This window comes from Rutilus rutilus, assembly GCF_951802725.1.
Source record: "Rutilus rutilus genome assembly, chromosome: 4".
Taxonomy (NCBI): domain Eukaryota; kingdom Metazoa; phylum Chordata; class Actinopteri; order Cypriniformes; family Leuciscidae; genus Rutilus; species Rutilus rutilus.
Genome location: NC_140212.1, coordinates 20,057,158 through 20,073,877, shown reverse-complemented (window position 1 = coordinate 20,073,877; position 16,720 = coordinate 20,057,158). Strand labels below are relative to the sequence as shown.

The window sequence follows — 16,720 nt, the reverse complement described above, 5'->3', positions numbered from 1 at the left end:
ATTGTGACAGCAGATTACTAGCATAAAACAATCTCTAAAGCTTCATACAGTATACATATTTAGGTGATTGTATAGACATTCACTTATATATAGTATGTAATATTGTATAGACATTCAATACTATACAAGATTCAGTACAATCCTACACTTGCAGTACATACAGTTTACAATATATTCACCTTACTACTGTAAACTGTGATTACTATACTTTTTTTTACATAATTACAACATTTGTTTACTTTGTTACAATATATTTGATTTTGAGCACAGATAAAATGGTTTTGAGGCAATTGTTTGATTTTGCCAGAAGTGTCAGTTCTCTGAATATAGTTTGAAGATTTGGTTTTGTGTTTAAGGTTTTGACAAAGTGGGTGATGGTTTTCGAGAAATTTTAGCAATTCAGAAATTCTGTAAAACATTTATCACATGTCCTGAATTCAAACTTTAAGTGGATTTTGGTATAATGTGTGATGGAGGGAAGTTTTACATTGTGAGTGATGGTAATTACTAGGGAAAAAAACAAGTTAATTAACTACACACCAGTGAGACACATGAAGTAAACTTGGAACAGCGCAAAACTAACAGGCTAACAACTCAAACAAAACACAAACCCAGAAATAGACATAACATATTTATCCGTGCACATCATTTAAAAAAAAATAAATAAATCATATACTTGTAATCTTTCATCAAAAATGTTAACCTCCCCTTCCCCTTCCCCTCAAAACGATGTCTGTTCTCTTCATGACGTGCGCCTCGGCCGAGGGTTGGACTAAATATCCTTCACAGCTGACTGCAAACTGACATTTAGATCTGCCTCCATTTAGTTAGCAACGCCCAACTTCCTACAATCCAATCAATACTCGAAGACAAAATCAAATCTGAATACAAATATTCCTTTAATGAAATGATTTATGAAGACACAGACACACCTAAACAAGATCAAGTACACATGTCATAATAATAATAATAATAATCTAGAGAGATGACAAAGCAATCTAAAAGATATTTACTCCTAAAAAGGTTTAAAGAATGAATGAATGAGGCATTTTATCCAGTGCTTTACTAAGTACTACTGTATCCAAAGCGCTTTACAATCATATACAATCATAAAGGACATTCCATCTCCTCAAAGTCAAACGTTTAAGGGCAAGAGAAGAACAAAATGCCAATTTCTTTCAGTGGTTTGATATTGTGTAAAGCAATAGGTGAACAGCACATTCCTGCCTGACAATATCCCACAGAATGATGGAAAATGATGTTTTCACAGATGACAGGAGAACATAAGGGACAAATACACTTTACACAACTGTCTGTCTCCCCTGGCTTAAACTCGCTCCCATTTACCCTCTTGAGACAGATACCAGGGCCGCTGAATATCACCTGATCTCAGTGCTGTTGTCATTGGAAACACGATTTACACAAAAGCACATCATAAATAGGGCTTTCATTTTAGAGCGAGACACCAGCTGCTTTTTTAAAAAGATTATTTCACTGAGATCACCCAAAAACATTTAAAAATGACTAAAGCTGACGAAACTGAATTTCAATAATTTAAGGCGTTTGTATGATTACTATACTACTTACAATCCTAGTTCACATAGTCTTAAAGACACAATCAAATCAAATGATTTAGAAATAACAAAATTGCATTCAAATCATTTCATGGGGTTTAAAATACAGTATCTGGGGCATATTTTCCTAATCTAAACAATATTTCAATGTTTTCTCGCACTTTTATCAGCATGGATTCACTAACATTTCACTTCCTAGAGCTCTTTTCAGACCAAGAGTCCAAATCCACAGAGCTTTCTAATAACATCATCAGCTATTATGTGTGAACTGTATGAAAATGCATGAAAAGCCTCTCTTCTATTGAGCGTGCTTGAAAAAGCTCAAATTATTCAAGATTTCTGGGACATTGTTCTAAGCGACTGTTCTATTCTGCTTCCCACAATCCTCATAAATGTCACCAAAATGGCAGAATTTGCAATGAGAAGCACATCTCATATTGTAAGACATCATCATTGTGACAGTTTTCGCCTGCTGTGTGTGTGTGTGTGTATGTTTGTGTGTCCAGTTAGACGTGGCAGATAAGAGATTTCAGCACGATTTGTCATACCTGTAGTCTCTGTTCCTGCTCATTTGGGAAACATCTACACAAAGGTTGCAGAAGATTAGCTGTATATTTTAACTGGGAGCATTATATTATAAAAGCTACAGACTGTATGTTGAATGAACATAACATGGCAAACATCACAGAACTCCTGAATAGATCATTATGTTCTAATGCTCTCTGGTCTTGTTAATATTATGCACTAAAAGCCTGAGATCCAATCTTCTCACATTATGCTTTATCAAAGGATAATATAGGTTATTTTCAATGCCTCGCTCTATGATACGATCACTATGATTGTATCAGAACAAACACACATACAGTTTAATACACCCATACACAAAATAAACAGAAATGAGCCATGCATTTACAGAAAATTTGTCTGAAAGGCTTTTTGCACACTTAAAAAAGAGCTATTTTGACCATAGGCCTGAAAACTAGGCTAGTACATGAATGAAAACACTTTTAGTTGCACAAGCAAGAATTATGAAATGTGACAATACGGAATTTGCTGTTTACAATCCACTGGAAGTACATGTTGCATTCTCAGTATTGCCACAAGGGGCGCTATAGTTGACATTAGTTTACATGACACAATTTTCAACTAAAAACGTTTTTTTTTTATAGCTTTTGGATGGTCATTTAGACGTCAATAGCGTTTTCGGGGCCTGAAAACGCAATCTTTTGAAAACGTGTTTCAAGGTGCAAGTTTCTGAAAATGATACTGTTATCGTCTCCATGTAAACTACAAAAATGTGAATTTTTAATAACAGTGACGTCTTGCGTAGCGCACGCATATTACGTATTCAGTCTATAGGCGCGTATGTTTCATTACAAAGTGACATCGCCACCTACTGGCCTGGCATGACTAACATAGTTGTTTTCGCAGATCCGTGTGAACAGGGATTATTTTGACAAGGTTGCAGCCAGTACGCAAAAAAAATGCAAACTTTTCAGTTTTTAGTACATCGTTGTAATTTAAACATACCTTCAGTTTTCTCATTCAGGTCAACTATTTTAATGAGGGAGGAACATTTTGAAGAGAATCATGCTGAACTATTAAGATGTTTATAGCTAACTATGTGAAATATATTTTATTCAGTCTACAATTATTATTATTTTTTTTCATTTACTTGTGTCTTTTATGTATAAAAATAGGTCATTTCAATACTTATTTTGTGAAAATTTATATCAGTCTTTCAGAAAAATAGACTGGAGGTCATTTCCACCACACTAACCTCTTCTTCTTCTTCTTCTTCTTCTTCTTATTATTATTATTATGTAAGTTAAGTTTACTTACCAAAGAGACAACAGTGTCTGAAAAGAGCATGTTTAAGATGAAATACGAGACATGTAATATGTGGGGGAATTTAGTAAAATTATGCAAATAGAGTGAAAATATTATTGAATTCTGTATATTTAAAATAATAATATTTTAAATATACAGTTCAATTTAGATAATTTCAGTCTAAATGTGAAATTAGACTGCACAATGCACTGGAAATTCTCATTACTTTCAGAAAAAAAAAAAAAAAAAAAAAAAAATATATATATATATATATATATATATATATATATACATACATTTTGCTTTTTTTCAACTCTGACTACTGAAGTAAAAGACAACACCTTCAGCATTGTAATATTCAATTTGTCATGTTATAAATAAGACTTGCAAATCTTGCCACTTAGAGGGTAATGAAGTCTGGAGATGAAAGCAGACGTTTAGTTGCAAGGTGTTAAAAAGGTGTAACACCGTGCATAAAAGCACACTGTACAAGATGTACAGTTGTACAAATCAAGACAAAAACACATCTACACATCACATTATCATTAATTAATTTGTTCAAATTTAATATGTGCTGCTGAACATGTATTTCCATGTATATATCTAACCAAATTTCCTAGAGGCATGAGCTCCATAAGAGTTTCATGAAATCTCTGAATTATTCATTCAGGGTGTCGTTAATTCTGCCTATATATCTTACTCATTGAAGAAGCATGCCTCTACCTACATTTTTGCAAAACTCCCAAAAATGTGCCTATTCATACAGTTCACTGCAGTTTCCAGTTGAAATGAAAAACCAGTAAAACACTTACAAATTGTATTTCTGTTCACACACATTATGATAAAGGGGCAGATTATCGATTAATAAAAACTTATTTTCATGCGGTTCCTTTCAAAATACTATGTTATGACCTCAAAACACTTTTACCATAGTGCATGATTTGTATTCTCATATATTTAGATTTTCGCATTAACAGCTTCATAAGTATGGCCTTTCTGCCATTGTAAACTTGATCAGAAGCTCATCTCATTGTACTTGCCCTATAGTAGGGCGGTTAAGCGCAAAAATCGATCACTTTGCGATAAAAGCATCAAATTTGGTAGGAAGGCTCACAAAGGGGGTCTGATCAGATTTAGGACCGTAGGCGCCTTTTTTTTTTTTTTTATGTAGGCCTACATAACAAGGAACAGAACAAAGAACCAGTAGTTCAACTCTTCAGCAGTTGAGCTTTGAATAGATGAGAATCTTGCGCTGGCCAGTGTTACACTCACTTATTCTGACACCTACTGGCGTGTGTCTGTGCAGCATCACGCAAAAATAAAGGTTTACAGTAACGGACGCGACTGTTAATACGTTATTCGTAGTGACCCATGATAGATTTATTTCGTGTCTTTCCTAGAATGGGCAGTTTGTGACTTTGCGAGATAAACAACATAAAGTAGCACTCGTATTACAAAACATTCAGTGACACATACCAATCAAATACAGACGTGACACAAATAACACGTTTATTAAAATATTAATGCACTTTAATTCGTTTAATTGATATTTTAAATATCACAAAATTAGGCTATTGCTACAGGTGTTCGATTAATCTGTCAGTCACTACTGGAGGTGTCGCAACACGGTGACATGTTCCGCGACTCGGTGTCAGTGAGGTGTCATGTCAGTGTCCGTGTGTCGCGATGTCAGTGGCACATGCCAATAATGTCAGTGACACATGCCACTATCCACTGGCACATGCCAATGAAGACCGGATGTGCCACCGGATGTGCCAATGCGCATAGTGACATGTGCCATTGGCTTCTGTGCGTCAGATGCCATGTCACTTAATGTTAATACCGCCTCTCAAATATTGGCTACTCTATTTCACTTAACTGGCACAAAAAAGATTAAATCGATTGTAATTGTGGTAATCATGCTAATCGTGCTAATTTACGTTTTTCTTGTGAGGAAAACTCGGTCTACAATGTGATGTGTAGGCCTATACTAAACCACTTGCAAATAATCCAGCAGGACTCAACAGTTCTTACAATTAATATTTCTAGTCAAGGTGAGAGCATTTGGAGAGCAAAGAATTGACTGAGATTAGCTTTATAAACTAGCCGTACAAGGGCACAGAGTTACAATGAAATAAATACAGTAGGATGAATTGCAGCTAGTTTAGATAACCAGCCTAAATGAAATTCTGTGGAAATGTACACCTACTTAATTTCACAGAATCCTAACTCTAAATTCCTGCAGACTAAAATCTATTTTATGTTATATTTGCCTGTCTGAGTTTATGTTCGCTTACTTGCAGTATTAGCCTACACTATTTTTACTGAGTAACAGTGAGAAACACATTCAACTGACTTTGCCTTTATCTCACTTGTAGTCAAGAGTAAAACATCCCACCAGTTCCCTAGATTTTAAAGAGAATAATATTCAACTGTGGCCACCACAAGATGAAACCTACTGACTGAATAAGGAGGAGTCACTGACAAACTACCAAGTAAAAATGATGCGTATTAGTATATGCACACAATTTAATATTAAATATTTAAATATACATTTAAAAAGTACATTTCTGATAGATATCATAACCTCTTTTCCTTTTTGTTTAAAAATGAATTAGATTGATTAATGATCAAATGTGCAACTTTTTTAATTGTAAATTTCTGTCGTCTATCCATTATGACATTATGAAATCCATATTTGGCGGCCATTTTCAATTTTTTTTTTTACAACATATCTTATATTTTAAAGTTTAAAGACCTTCTATGTGAAAGTGTGCTCATATTTACATGTATTTATGGTGAAATGTGTTATTGCATTTTATGTTTCTGACAGCTTTTAATTCATTTTATATTTGGCGGCCATTTTGAAAAATGGCCGACATGGCCCCCAGGGGCCAAATTTTGAGCACCTACAGTCCTAAATCTGATCAGACCCCCTTTGTGAGCCTTCATACCAAATTTCATGCTTTTATCGCAAAGTGATCGATTCTGATGAAAATCTGCGCTTAGCCGCCCCATTTGAGTCCTGTGAAACGTGTCAAGACAAAGACTTGTCAAAGCAAGCTAAAATGGCATGGTTTCTTCAGAAAATGCATTTTTGCTCATGTTTGTATTTGTAATCACTATCGGTTAGGTATAGGTGGTTCGTTATTTTCAAACATGATTGAGCATTAGCCTTTTAGCCTCAGAGTCGCTACGTACAACAAATACATCATAAAACTTTGCGTTCCTATGTTTCAGATAAAACTGAACACGTTTTTTACTTTACCACGTCACAAAATGTGCAAGAAGCAACTTCATAAAATCATTTTGCAGTAATGTTATCATAGTCACATTTTCCCAGTAAGCCAAATTGGAGCTTTAGCATGGCCAGGCTAATGGTGCGTTCACACCGGACGCGAATAGCGCGCCAGGCGCGAGTGATTTCAATGTTAAGTCAATGCAAAGACGCGTTACGCGCGTAAAAAATTCCTGCGGCGCGAATGAGGCGTTTAGCGTGGCGCGGTAGACGCGAATTCGCCTCGTTCGCGTGAATGGCGCGAATTGAACGTCTGGCGCATTAAGCGCGTTACGCACGAATGATTTTATTAGTGCTTTTTGTGCATTCACGCGTTTGACGCGAATTCGCGTCTGCCGCCCGAGTTGGAAAATCTGAACTTCTGCGTCAATTCGCGCCGCGTTAACCAATCAGGAGCCTGCTTGCTGCTGTCACGTGGTGAACTGACAGTTTATAATGTTATTTTATGTTTGGCCTCAATAAATTATTTTGTAATATGACTAAAATGCACAACAAAGCAAATCTTTCACATAAAAACTCGATTTCAATATGAGAGATACTCATTTTTTATTGAATGCTATTTATTCCATATCTATTCTAGATTATATGAAACTTTATTAATCTAATGTAAAGACAACAAACACAATTTAGTGTATAAAAACTTTTTTTTTACAAATCACAGGACAGGTTTCACTTTTGGAGGCTGGCTCCATTTATTATCAAAACAAAAATAAATGACAGATTAGGTGCGGGCGAGGGTGAACCTCGCGCCGGGCTGTACAGCGCGGGCTCGTCATGCAGCGACCACTCGAGGCCGAGGCTTATACGGCCTACGCTGTCCTCGTCAGCGTCCTCACCGTTGGGTCCACCAAACCTACCTCCTGGAGCAAATTGTGAAACTCCTGAAACCCTCCGGAGGGTCTGGTGGGCCCGAGTACAGCCACGATGTCCCCTACGCAGCTGTTTCTGCTCTCCAGAGCATATACGAGCGGTGACTCTCTCGATTAATGCTACTGCTAATGCTCGATAAACATCTAAAAAAGATGGCCACCAACAGGTTTCGAAACTTTCGCCTCCGGATTTCGCCTCTGACGCGCGTGACGCGCGTAAATTTCATTTCAAACTTTTGATTTTACCCGCGTCAATTTCGCTCTTGACGCGCGAATTAACACAAAGTGGTCAAGCGTATAACTAGACGCGGCAGGCGCGAATTTGACGCGCTATTCGCGTTTGGTGTGAACGCAGCATTAGGGTACATTTACACGACAACGAAATGCTTAAAACTGAAAGTTTTTCCTTGAGTTTTCCGCGCACAGACGACACACGGATCAGCGAAAACGACTAAAAACGCTGTATTCTGCTGCCAGGCCATTAGATGGCGATAAAACACTATAGACTGAACACGTAATACGCATGTGCATGACGTCATCGTCTACAGAGATTAGTATTTTTGTTGTTTAGACTGTTTTGCACTTTGAAACCCGGTTTTAAAAGTGTGCGTCTTCAGGCACCCAAAATGCCATTGTCATGTAAACGAACGGCCAAAACGCATAAAAAGTTTTACGTTTTTTGTTGAAAATGGTGTCGTGTAAACAGCCCTGTGATGATGAACTAGGTTAATGACATCATCACTAGTGCTAGCCAGAAAGTACCATTTTGTTAAGAGGGAAAGAGACATAAGAGCAATGAGGTGTTAAATGTTTGAATGTGTGTTTGTATGTTATGTATGTTTGTATTATGATTATTGCATGTCAGAAATGAGTTCTTGATTATTTAGGTGCCAATGGTTTGCTGTGTAATTGAGTGTTGAGTGTCACGGGGAAAGGTTCCACCCCGTGACAATGGTTCGTCCCACTAGTGTTTGGCGGGAAACCTATATATTTAAACCATTGTCTGAGCATGTTTGAGAGGTTGCCTCTTGTATATACTGTGCAAACGTTTGAACCTGTCTGAGGTGAGACATATTGATATTTTGTAGATGTGCCACTAGGCATTGTTCAGTGCCAGTTTTGCTGCACACAGCTTTTTTTTTTTTTTTTTTTGCACCAGTATCTGTTGCATTAAGTTGTTATTTAAAAAAAAAAAAATTATATATTTTTTGTACTTTGTGGACTGCACATTAAGAAATGCTGCTTCTAAAATAAACCACAACTGGCATTTTGAAAACCACTGCTTTGTACTGAGCCTTCCTAAGCCTCTCGACAACACTCTACATGACAAGCCCCTAATATTCAGTAGCCTATAACAACACAAGTGTGAGTGTAATATTGCTTAATTGTATCCTTACAAATCAATATGATTTTATAAAAAAGGCTAAGGAAACTGTTTTAAAAGGTCTTACATTTATCATTCCTCTCGCTGATTCACTTCTCTCGCTTGATGTGTGATGTTTCATTTTAGCTGTCTCTGTCTTTGCGATACCAAATGGCGGATTTAACAGTGTCACCTCATTTAGACGATTTCTCATTACATTTCCCTTGATCCTCTCCACATCTACCGTTTCCTTTTCTATTAGTGCTGAGGTGTTTCACATCAGGAACAATCAAAACAAACAAGACGACAAACAAAAACAGAACAACATCCAATCCGCACAGTAGGACAATGCGTCATGATTGCAATGCAAATATAATTATATTCTCTTCAAAATCTTTGTCACCACTGAAATTATGTGGTGCATGTGAACTGTTACCACTGATATCACTGTTACTGTCCGTTTTTTTCCGCTTTATTCTCTGTGGGAGTTGAGTGGCAGGCTTGTGCAGAGGATTGTGGGATTAACAGGCATAAGGTATGTTAGTTTGCTGGTCCCCAGCATGGGAGGCGGGAGTGGTTTTTTTTTACCAGGCTCCTATTTTTAGGTTCAGTAATTTCACTTTAATGGCAATGGAAAAGTTATTAGTCAGTTATTGAAATGGCTTATTTTCAAAAATTTCACTTTAGTCAATTAATTGGTATTTAACAAATTTGATTGAATTTTGCTGCAAAACCAGGTAAGTCCATGTGCACGTTTTTTTTTTTTTTTTTTACAAAAAACTCTACGACCACCTCTTTGGACAACAAGACATAGTTACAAAATTACTAAAAATGCAACTGTAAAGATTGCAAATGATGAAAGCAGAATTCAAAATGTAACAATGAAGAAACTAATCCAAACAGTAGGGGGAGCTGTGATGCAAGTGACTTCCACATCCGTTTCCACGTCAGTTTTACAGCAGCACAAGGAACACGGTTGTGTTTACTTGCTACTCGCAAAATCCTGTCATTGCCACTGTAACGATGGACAAAACATGATAAAAACGTGCAGCTCTGCAATTGAAAGCCGGCTCATACGCACGCCGTCATCCATCTTGAAATCAAATGATTAGATGCATATCTTCTGATTGGATCCTCTGTGGACTTGGAGGCTTTTGCTGACAAAGGGATGTGGCGTTTAGCGGTTTCTGCCAACGAACCAGACTTTAGCGGATTTTAAACTAAAGTATTTGATGAACGTATAGTATGTGAGGAGAGCATTCGCTCAATATCATTATCGAATTTTTGACGGAGATTGCGTTTAGAGGCTTTTGCATCTAAACTCTTTGTTGAACCAAGGAATATATACCAAGATGGTGCTTGGTTTAACGAGAGAATTAAATCCCGCCCTCTAAATTAAAGATCCAACCACTAATTGGTAAAGTCATCACGTCACTGCAACTGCTGTTAGAAGCTCCTGTTCCCATAGAAACAGTCAGTGTACTGAAACATGCCCTTTGGACACACACTCCCTGTCGATCCCTGTTGAAACATGCATGAATTCCATGTTAGTCCAGGCTGGTTTATGCTGGTGGTATAGTGCTGGTCTAGCTGGTGGATCAGCATGCTGTTCTCAAGCAAGAATGAGCTGGTGTAGCTGGACCACCAGCACTCCCGCTTCCCATGCTGAGGACCAGCAACCAGCATCCCATGCTGGTCCCAGCTTGCAAAACATACCTTATGCTGGTGACCAGAAATGCTGGATTTTTAAATAGAGCATGCAAATGTGGCCACAGCATGAACTGACTTTGGGACTTTGATTGAACTCTTACTCTTGTTACTTACAAAAATTAGCCAATTCTACAAGTAAATTAATGACTTGTGGTTTCTGCAAACGACTGTCTCTCCAAACTAATAGACTTACTAATTGACAACAATGTTGCATGCTCGTAGTTTCTTTTCCGCTTTATCAATAATAAAGTGATTTACAGTGTGTTCCGCTGCAAGCACAGTATAACAACTGACAGGACAGAAAAGTTAGTTTTTCTGAAGTGAGAGACTTTATTTCCTAACAAGTTACGAAAATAACATTACAGTAATGACACTGACATATAGCCTGACAACATCTCATCTGACAGCAGATACTGAATATTGACAAAGCGGTGTTTTCAGGCAAAACTACAACTTAAAACTAGCCTGGGTTTCCCCATACTGCCTTGCTCGCAGCGCGATTTTATTCACGCTGCTAGGCAGTCTGGACACCATGGACCAGATTTTCCCATGAAAAAGGGAACCAATCACAGAACGGGGAGGGAGCAGCAAGACGATGACGACACCGAAGCAGTTTGTTTATATCTATGAATCCAACATGGCATCAGACTCGACGTTACCTTCTACCCTCATGTTTATCTTGCACAAACGGTAATATTCGCTAAACGCCATCGTGCACAAATAAATCTTTGACCCATCGTCTTTTTCCTCGTTGAATTTCTGTCACTCTACATACGTCATCTGGTATAATTGAAGCGATTGGTTATGAGCTACGAACAGGCGCATTTGATAGACATTCATAGCGCCCAATAAACGGCTCTGGGCATTCGTAAACCACGCCTCAAATACGAGAAAATGAACACGTGGTTCCCAGACCAAGTCTCAAATGAGACTTGGTCTGACGTTAGCCAGGCTAACTTAAAACCGGATCTGACAGAAGATTTTATTTGTACTTTTATTTTGAAAGATGTGCATGAAAGCTAAAGCTGTTGACAAGCTTTAGCTTTCACGCACGTCTTTCAAAATAAAAGTATTGTATTTGTATCAGAAAAACTTAAAATTACGTTTGTTGTTGTTTCCTTGACTACACATTCCGCGACCCACCAGTTGAGAAACACCGCAATAGATCACCCTCAGTGTAATCTGTCAAAATGACGGACGGCCTTCAGATGTCAATGATTTTTCATTTAACGTGACCTCTGCTCCAAACACCCCTTAAGAACAATCACTGCAATTGCTTCACTTCAGCTCCTGTAACTACTACCTACTGTCACAGTAATTGACATTTGCCCATTTGAAACCCATGAACAGTGACCTTTCACATTTGAGTGATGAAAGCATGAGATCATCACTATCACAGCTACAGAACTAGAAAATATATGTGTTTCTGTCAAAGGTGTAATCACCATAATGTCCATAGGGTCTTCAGCTTGGTTTCACAATAGCCGCGTTTCCACTGTCGGGCCAGGGCCGGGCTGTGCTAGTGCGTGCCAGGGCCAGTCGCGTTTCCACTGTCACTTCCGGGGCTTGATCGGGGCTTACTCGGGGCCAACGGCCAGGATTTCTGGCCCGTCGAATACCTTGGGCCAAAGCGGGCCAGCTCGGGCTAGAGGAGTGGTTACCAACAGAGGAGGAGTTTACCGTTGGGAGACGGCAGCGCCGGATGATTCTGTCAGCATTTAAGACTTAAAAATGAAATAATTTAATGTTTGTTTAAATAATTTAATTTCGCGTTCATGTTTGAATGCCTTCTGTTTGTGATGCAAAAGACTATGCGCGCTAGCCGTTACCATAGTAAACATAGTAAACGCTTGAAGATACGCATAGTAAAAAAAACAACATAGCGAACGCTTGAAGAAATCAGACCAATCTTAAAGGCTATCACAGTCATGTTTTTATTTTATCTGTCATAGCCTACGTCTCGTCTCTTTAAACCGGACTATCAAAAAATAAAGTAACTTTTTTTTTCGGGAGCTTCCTCTTTCTCTGACTGAAAATATCTGTATGGGAGTCGAGAGAGTGTTAAAGCTCCTCAGGTCGTATGGCATATATTTGTAGAAATTATAATTTTTTCTAAATGTGATGTAAATATGTCCTGTAACTAAGTTACCAGATAAAGAAACAGACGCGACTGAAAAAGTAAGTGTGTCCTCTTTCTTTTGTGAAATAGACCTAACGTTAACGGTAATTTATTTCTGCGTGACTAATGTGCAATTTTTACATAATTTTTACATAAATTAATTCATTATGATCAATGTATCACTTTTTATTGTAAACCTGTGGTAAAACATCGATGCTTGGGTTTTAAATATTCAAGTAGCAGCTAGCTGCTAAATAAACAAACAAAAAAGCTAGCAAACGGCCGCTTTTATCGTGTTTGTTTTCAACGCTGTTTCCAGTGATTTCTGATTAGTTTTCTGATAAAACTTCCATTTGTTGGTGAAATGATGGGTTAGTGTGACGTTGTCCCAGAGAGGCGTGTTACGGGCGTGTTTTAGTGAAGCGGTGGGGAGCTCCTGGCCCGACAGTGGAAACGCATGCCCGGTGCTATTGGCCCGAGGCTATTAGCCCGGCACGGCCCGTTTAAAGCCCTGGCCCGGCCCTGGCCCGACAGTGGAAACGCGGCTATTGACTTGTCTGAGGTCAGAAACCTGTCCCATAGCAAAGTGTCAATCATATTTAGATGTTCTAAAGTGGCAATAAGGCCTGGGAGACTATGACTGACATGTGATTGGTTAGTAAACGAGGTTGTGTAAGGGCTGGTTAGGGGGTGGGTGACTTCCCATTGTTAGTAATTGGCTCCATCTATGGCCGAATTATATTTGCTTGGGTGAAACATGCTGTTCAAGTACATGTGCTATTCAGTAGTTGTTTCTGCCCTGCTGTGCCGTTGAATTGCTGGTAATGTTGCCTTCCATTGCATTTGACTATTATAGGTTGACTCAAATGAATTTTGGTTCATGAACACCTGTGGAGCCTTTGGGTTTTTTATTGCTGGTGTGCCCTGCATGTACTGTTCGGCATTAAGAAACATTTGTTCCCCTTTCATTTCCATTAATCTCCACCAGGTTACCTCCAGGACTGTAGCGGATGTAAATGTGTAAATGAGCAAAAAGGCATTTTCGAATGTGCCACATTAGGACTGTTGTTCTGGATAGAGCTTGAAAACTCTAAAGGGCTCCTTCACCTTCATTTCTGCAGAGAAAAGTGGGATGTAAAATCCTCTTCAGCCAGTAGTTAGTGACCTCTGAATCAGAGGTAATTAAGGACAGAACCAATCCACTTTCCAATATCCTCTTGTCCCTTGACTCTTGACATTTCCCAAGGTTTTCTGATTCTGTGAGACTTGCTGCCACAACTTCGATTACTTTGATTTGTTGTTCTTGGTGCTTTCATAAGGATAAAAATGTAATTATACTGAGGTTGCCAAGATTGTGTACTGTTTGTTGCTAGTAGGTGTTCCTACTTAACTGCTATATCCCACTGTATCAGACATAAATCATAGATCCGGTAACTGCCCTTGATTGGCATTCTTTGACCATTGTACTTGGAACATTTTACCAAAATACTCGGTAACACAGGAGTGTCCAACTCTTCTTTTGGAGGGCCACCTTCCAGCACACCTCCCAGCTCTGGCCCCAACTAAATACATCTGAACCACCTGAACTAATCAAGGTCTTCAGGATCACCAGAAACTTCCAGGTGTGTTAAGCATAGCTAAATTCTGCAGGAAAGTGGACCTCCAGGAGTAGAATTAGACACCTTGCTGTAGCAGAATTCTGGGACTGCGTCACTACTGAATGTACAGTGCTACTGCAAAATACTTAAATAGGTCTTATGGGTTAGTTATTTTTAAATTAATTGGTTAAAAAGACTCAACTCATTAGTAATCGGTCTGAATCAGTCTAATGACTAGTTCTAGTTCTAGACTTACTGACCATCCCTATTGGTCACCGCAAGATTGCCGCATTTGTAGCAGTGTCCGATACTCATTTCATCTCAATTCACCAATTCCCATTTAAAACGAATGACTTCCGGGCTCATTTATGCAGCAAATCTGTGAAAACGTGAAAGCTTCTTAAGTTTGCCAATATCCACATGGTGTTCTCTTGTGCACTTGAGTATTTCATTTAATGAAACCAGTGAACTGAGACTATATTTGTGTTTCTTTGAGCTACTTGCATCTGTGAGTGTTTGCAAGACTATATTTTCTCACCTCCTCCACAGTCCTTTTCCTCCTCTTCAATGCTGCTTTTGATAGTATCATACTCCTCGTCAATGTTCTGGTTGCCACGGATTTGGCTGAGCACGCGCCGGGCCTTTTGGGTAAGACCTTTCTGGATGAGCCAGCGAGGACTCTCTGGTAGGAAGAGGAACCCTAGGAACTGCAACAATGCAGGGACCACTGACAGACCCAGCATATACCTACACAAATGAAAAAAAAAAAAAAAATGAAAAAAGTCATTAATTGATGAAGAAATCTTTGTTTCTGTCTCATAGTCACTTATCCTCAGCTGCTGAAAGATACATGGTGCCTACGCTTTGTTGCTAGTTTATTTTTAAAACTACATCTGATGTGAACAGAACATGACGTTAATGGTATAGGCTTAATGGTGTGAACAACAACAAAAAAAAAGCATTCCTTTGACAAATCCACTTTAGACATTTTACTAATTATAAGCAAATTTACAACTACATGTCAACTCTTTATTTTGATGCTCCCCAAACAGACAATCTACTGACTATAAGCAACTTTGCAAGTAAATGTCAACTTATTCTACCAACCCTAACCTAACAGTCTACTAATAGTCTAATGAGAGTTAGTTGATATGTAGTTTCTAATAGTTCAGAGTTGGTTCTTTAACATAAGGTTGAAAAGTTACTTATAGTTAATAGAACGGCTAAAGTGTAACTAGAAATTGTGTTTTCTTGTTTTAAGAATAAATACATACTTGTACATATTATATGACCAGATTTCATACATTAGGCCTATATATATAGACCTAATGTATATTCTCATATTTAACACTTCACAATGAGTCATTTGTAAACAGTAGTTAACATGAACTAACAATGAGAAATACATAACCTTAACTCTAAAATGTTCACGCATGTCAGTTCACAGTGCATTAATTACCGTTAATCGATGCACATTTTGATGCATCATACTAGTAAATGTTGAAATTAACTTGAACTAAGATTAATAAATTCTGTATTGTTCATTGTTAGTTCAAATTAACTAATGTACTGTAACTAATGTTAACAAAAGAACCCTTATTGTAAAGTGTTACCCATATTTGACTAAAATCTTAGACTAAAATAAAATTTGTACAGAGTGTGGAGACAAACAGATAGGCTTGTGCTTAATATTTCTGAGAAAATTAATCACATTTTTGATTTTTACCAGAAATATTTGCCAGTTAAGCCAACCTGTCATAACTTCCACAAGAGAACTCATCATAAGGGAATAGTTTGTATATCATACTAAACCTAACCATGCAATCTAAACATCAAACCTAATGGCTGTAATAAAATAAATTAAGCAAAAACAGTCATAACTTTTTGTATGAACCTAACCATCCTTTGAATCATTATTTACTGCCAATTATCATGAGAATGAGTTGGTTATTCAGTAATCCTCTCATTTACATAGAGCGATTTGTGGTTTTGATGCTGGGGAAGATAAAAGTAAATACATGGCAACATTTCCATCAAGTACACATTTTTTTACATTTTCTTTCCCAGAGCAACAGCTACACATGGTGAGGGGGGTATTTGCTGGTGTAACATTTATTTTGTTTTGTTTTGAGGGTTTATTATGACAAGCTACAGAGAGTGAGAATGAAATGATTTACAGGATCTGCCCTACAGGACGATTCTTTCCAGTAGAGTTGACTTTCACATCACACAGAGGTAGACAAATCCACACAGTGAATTCATTCTCTCATCACACTCAGTTCAGACTTCAAGCTCACATCTCAGTCATTTATTCTGCCATGGCGCTGTATATTGTGAACATCATAATCATTCAATACTA

The 16,720-nt window shown here is 37.9% G+C and overlaps 1 protein-coding gene across 1 annotated transcript in view; it reads right to left on the bottom strand.

The window, feature by feature from the left end:
• The window catches only part of slc2a13a (solute carrier family 2 member 13a), a 75,930-nt gene that overhangs the window by 40,345 nt on the left and 18,865 nt on the right, over positions 1–16,720 (bottom strand). Inside the window, exon 3 of the mRNA XM_084406420.1 lies at positions 14,900–15,108. Coding sequence (XP_084262546.1) covers positions 14,900–15,108 — 209 coding nt within the window. The remainder of the gene's footprint in view (positions 1–14,899; positions 15,109–16,720) is intronic.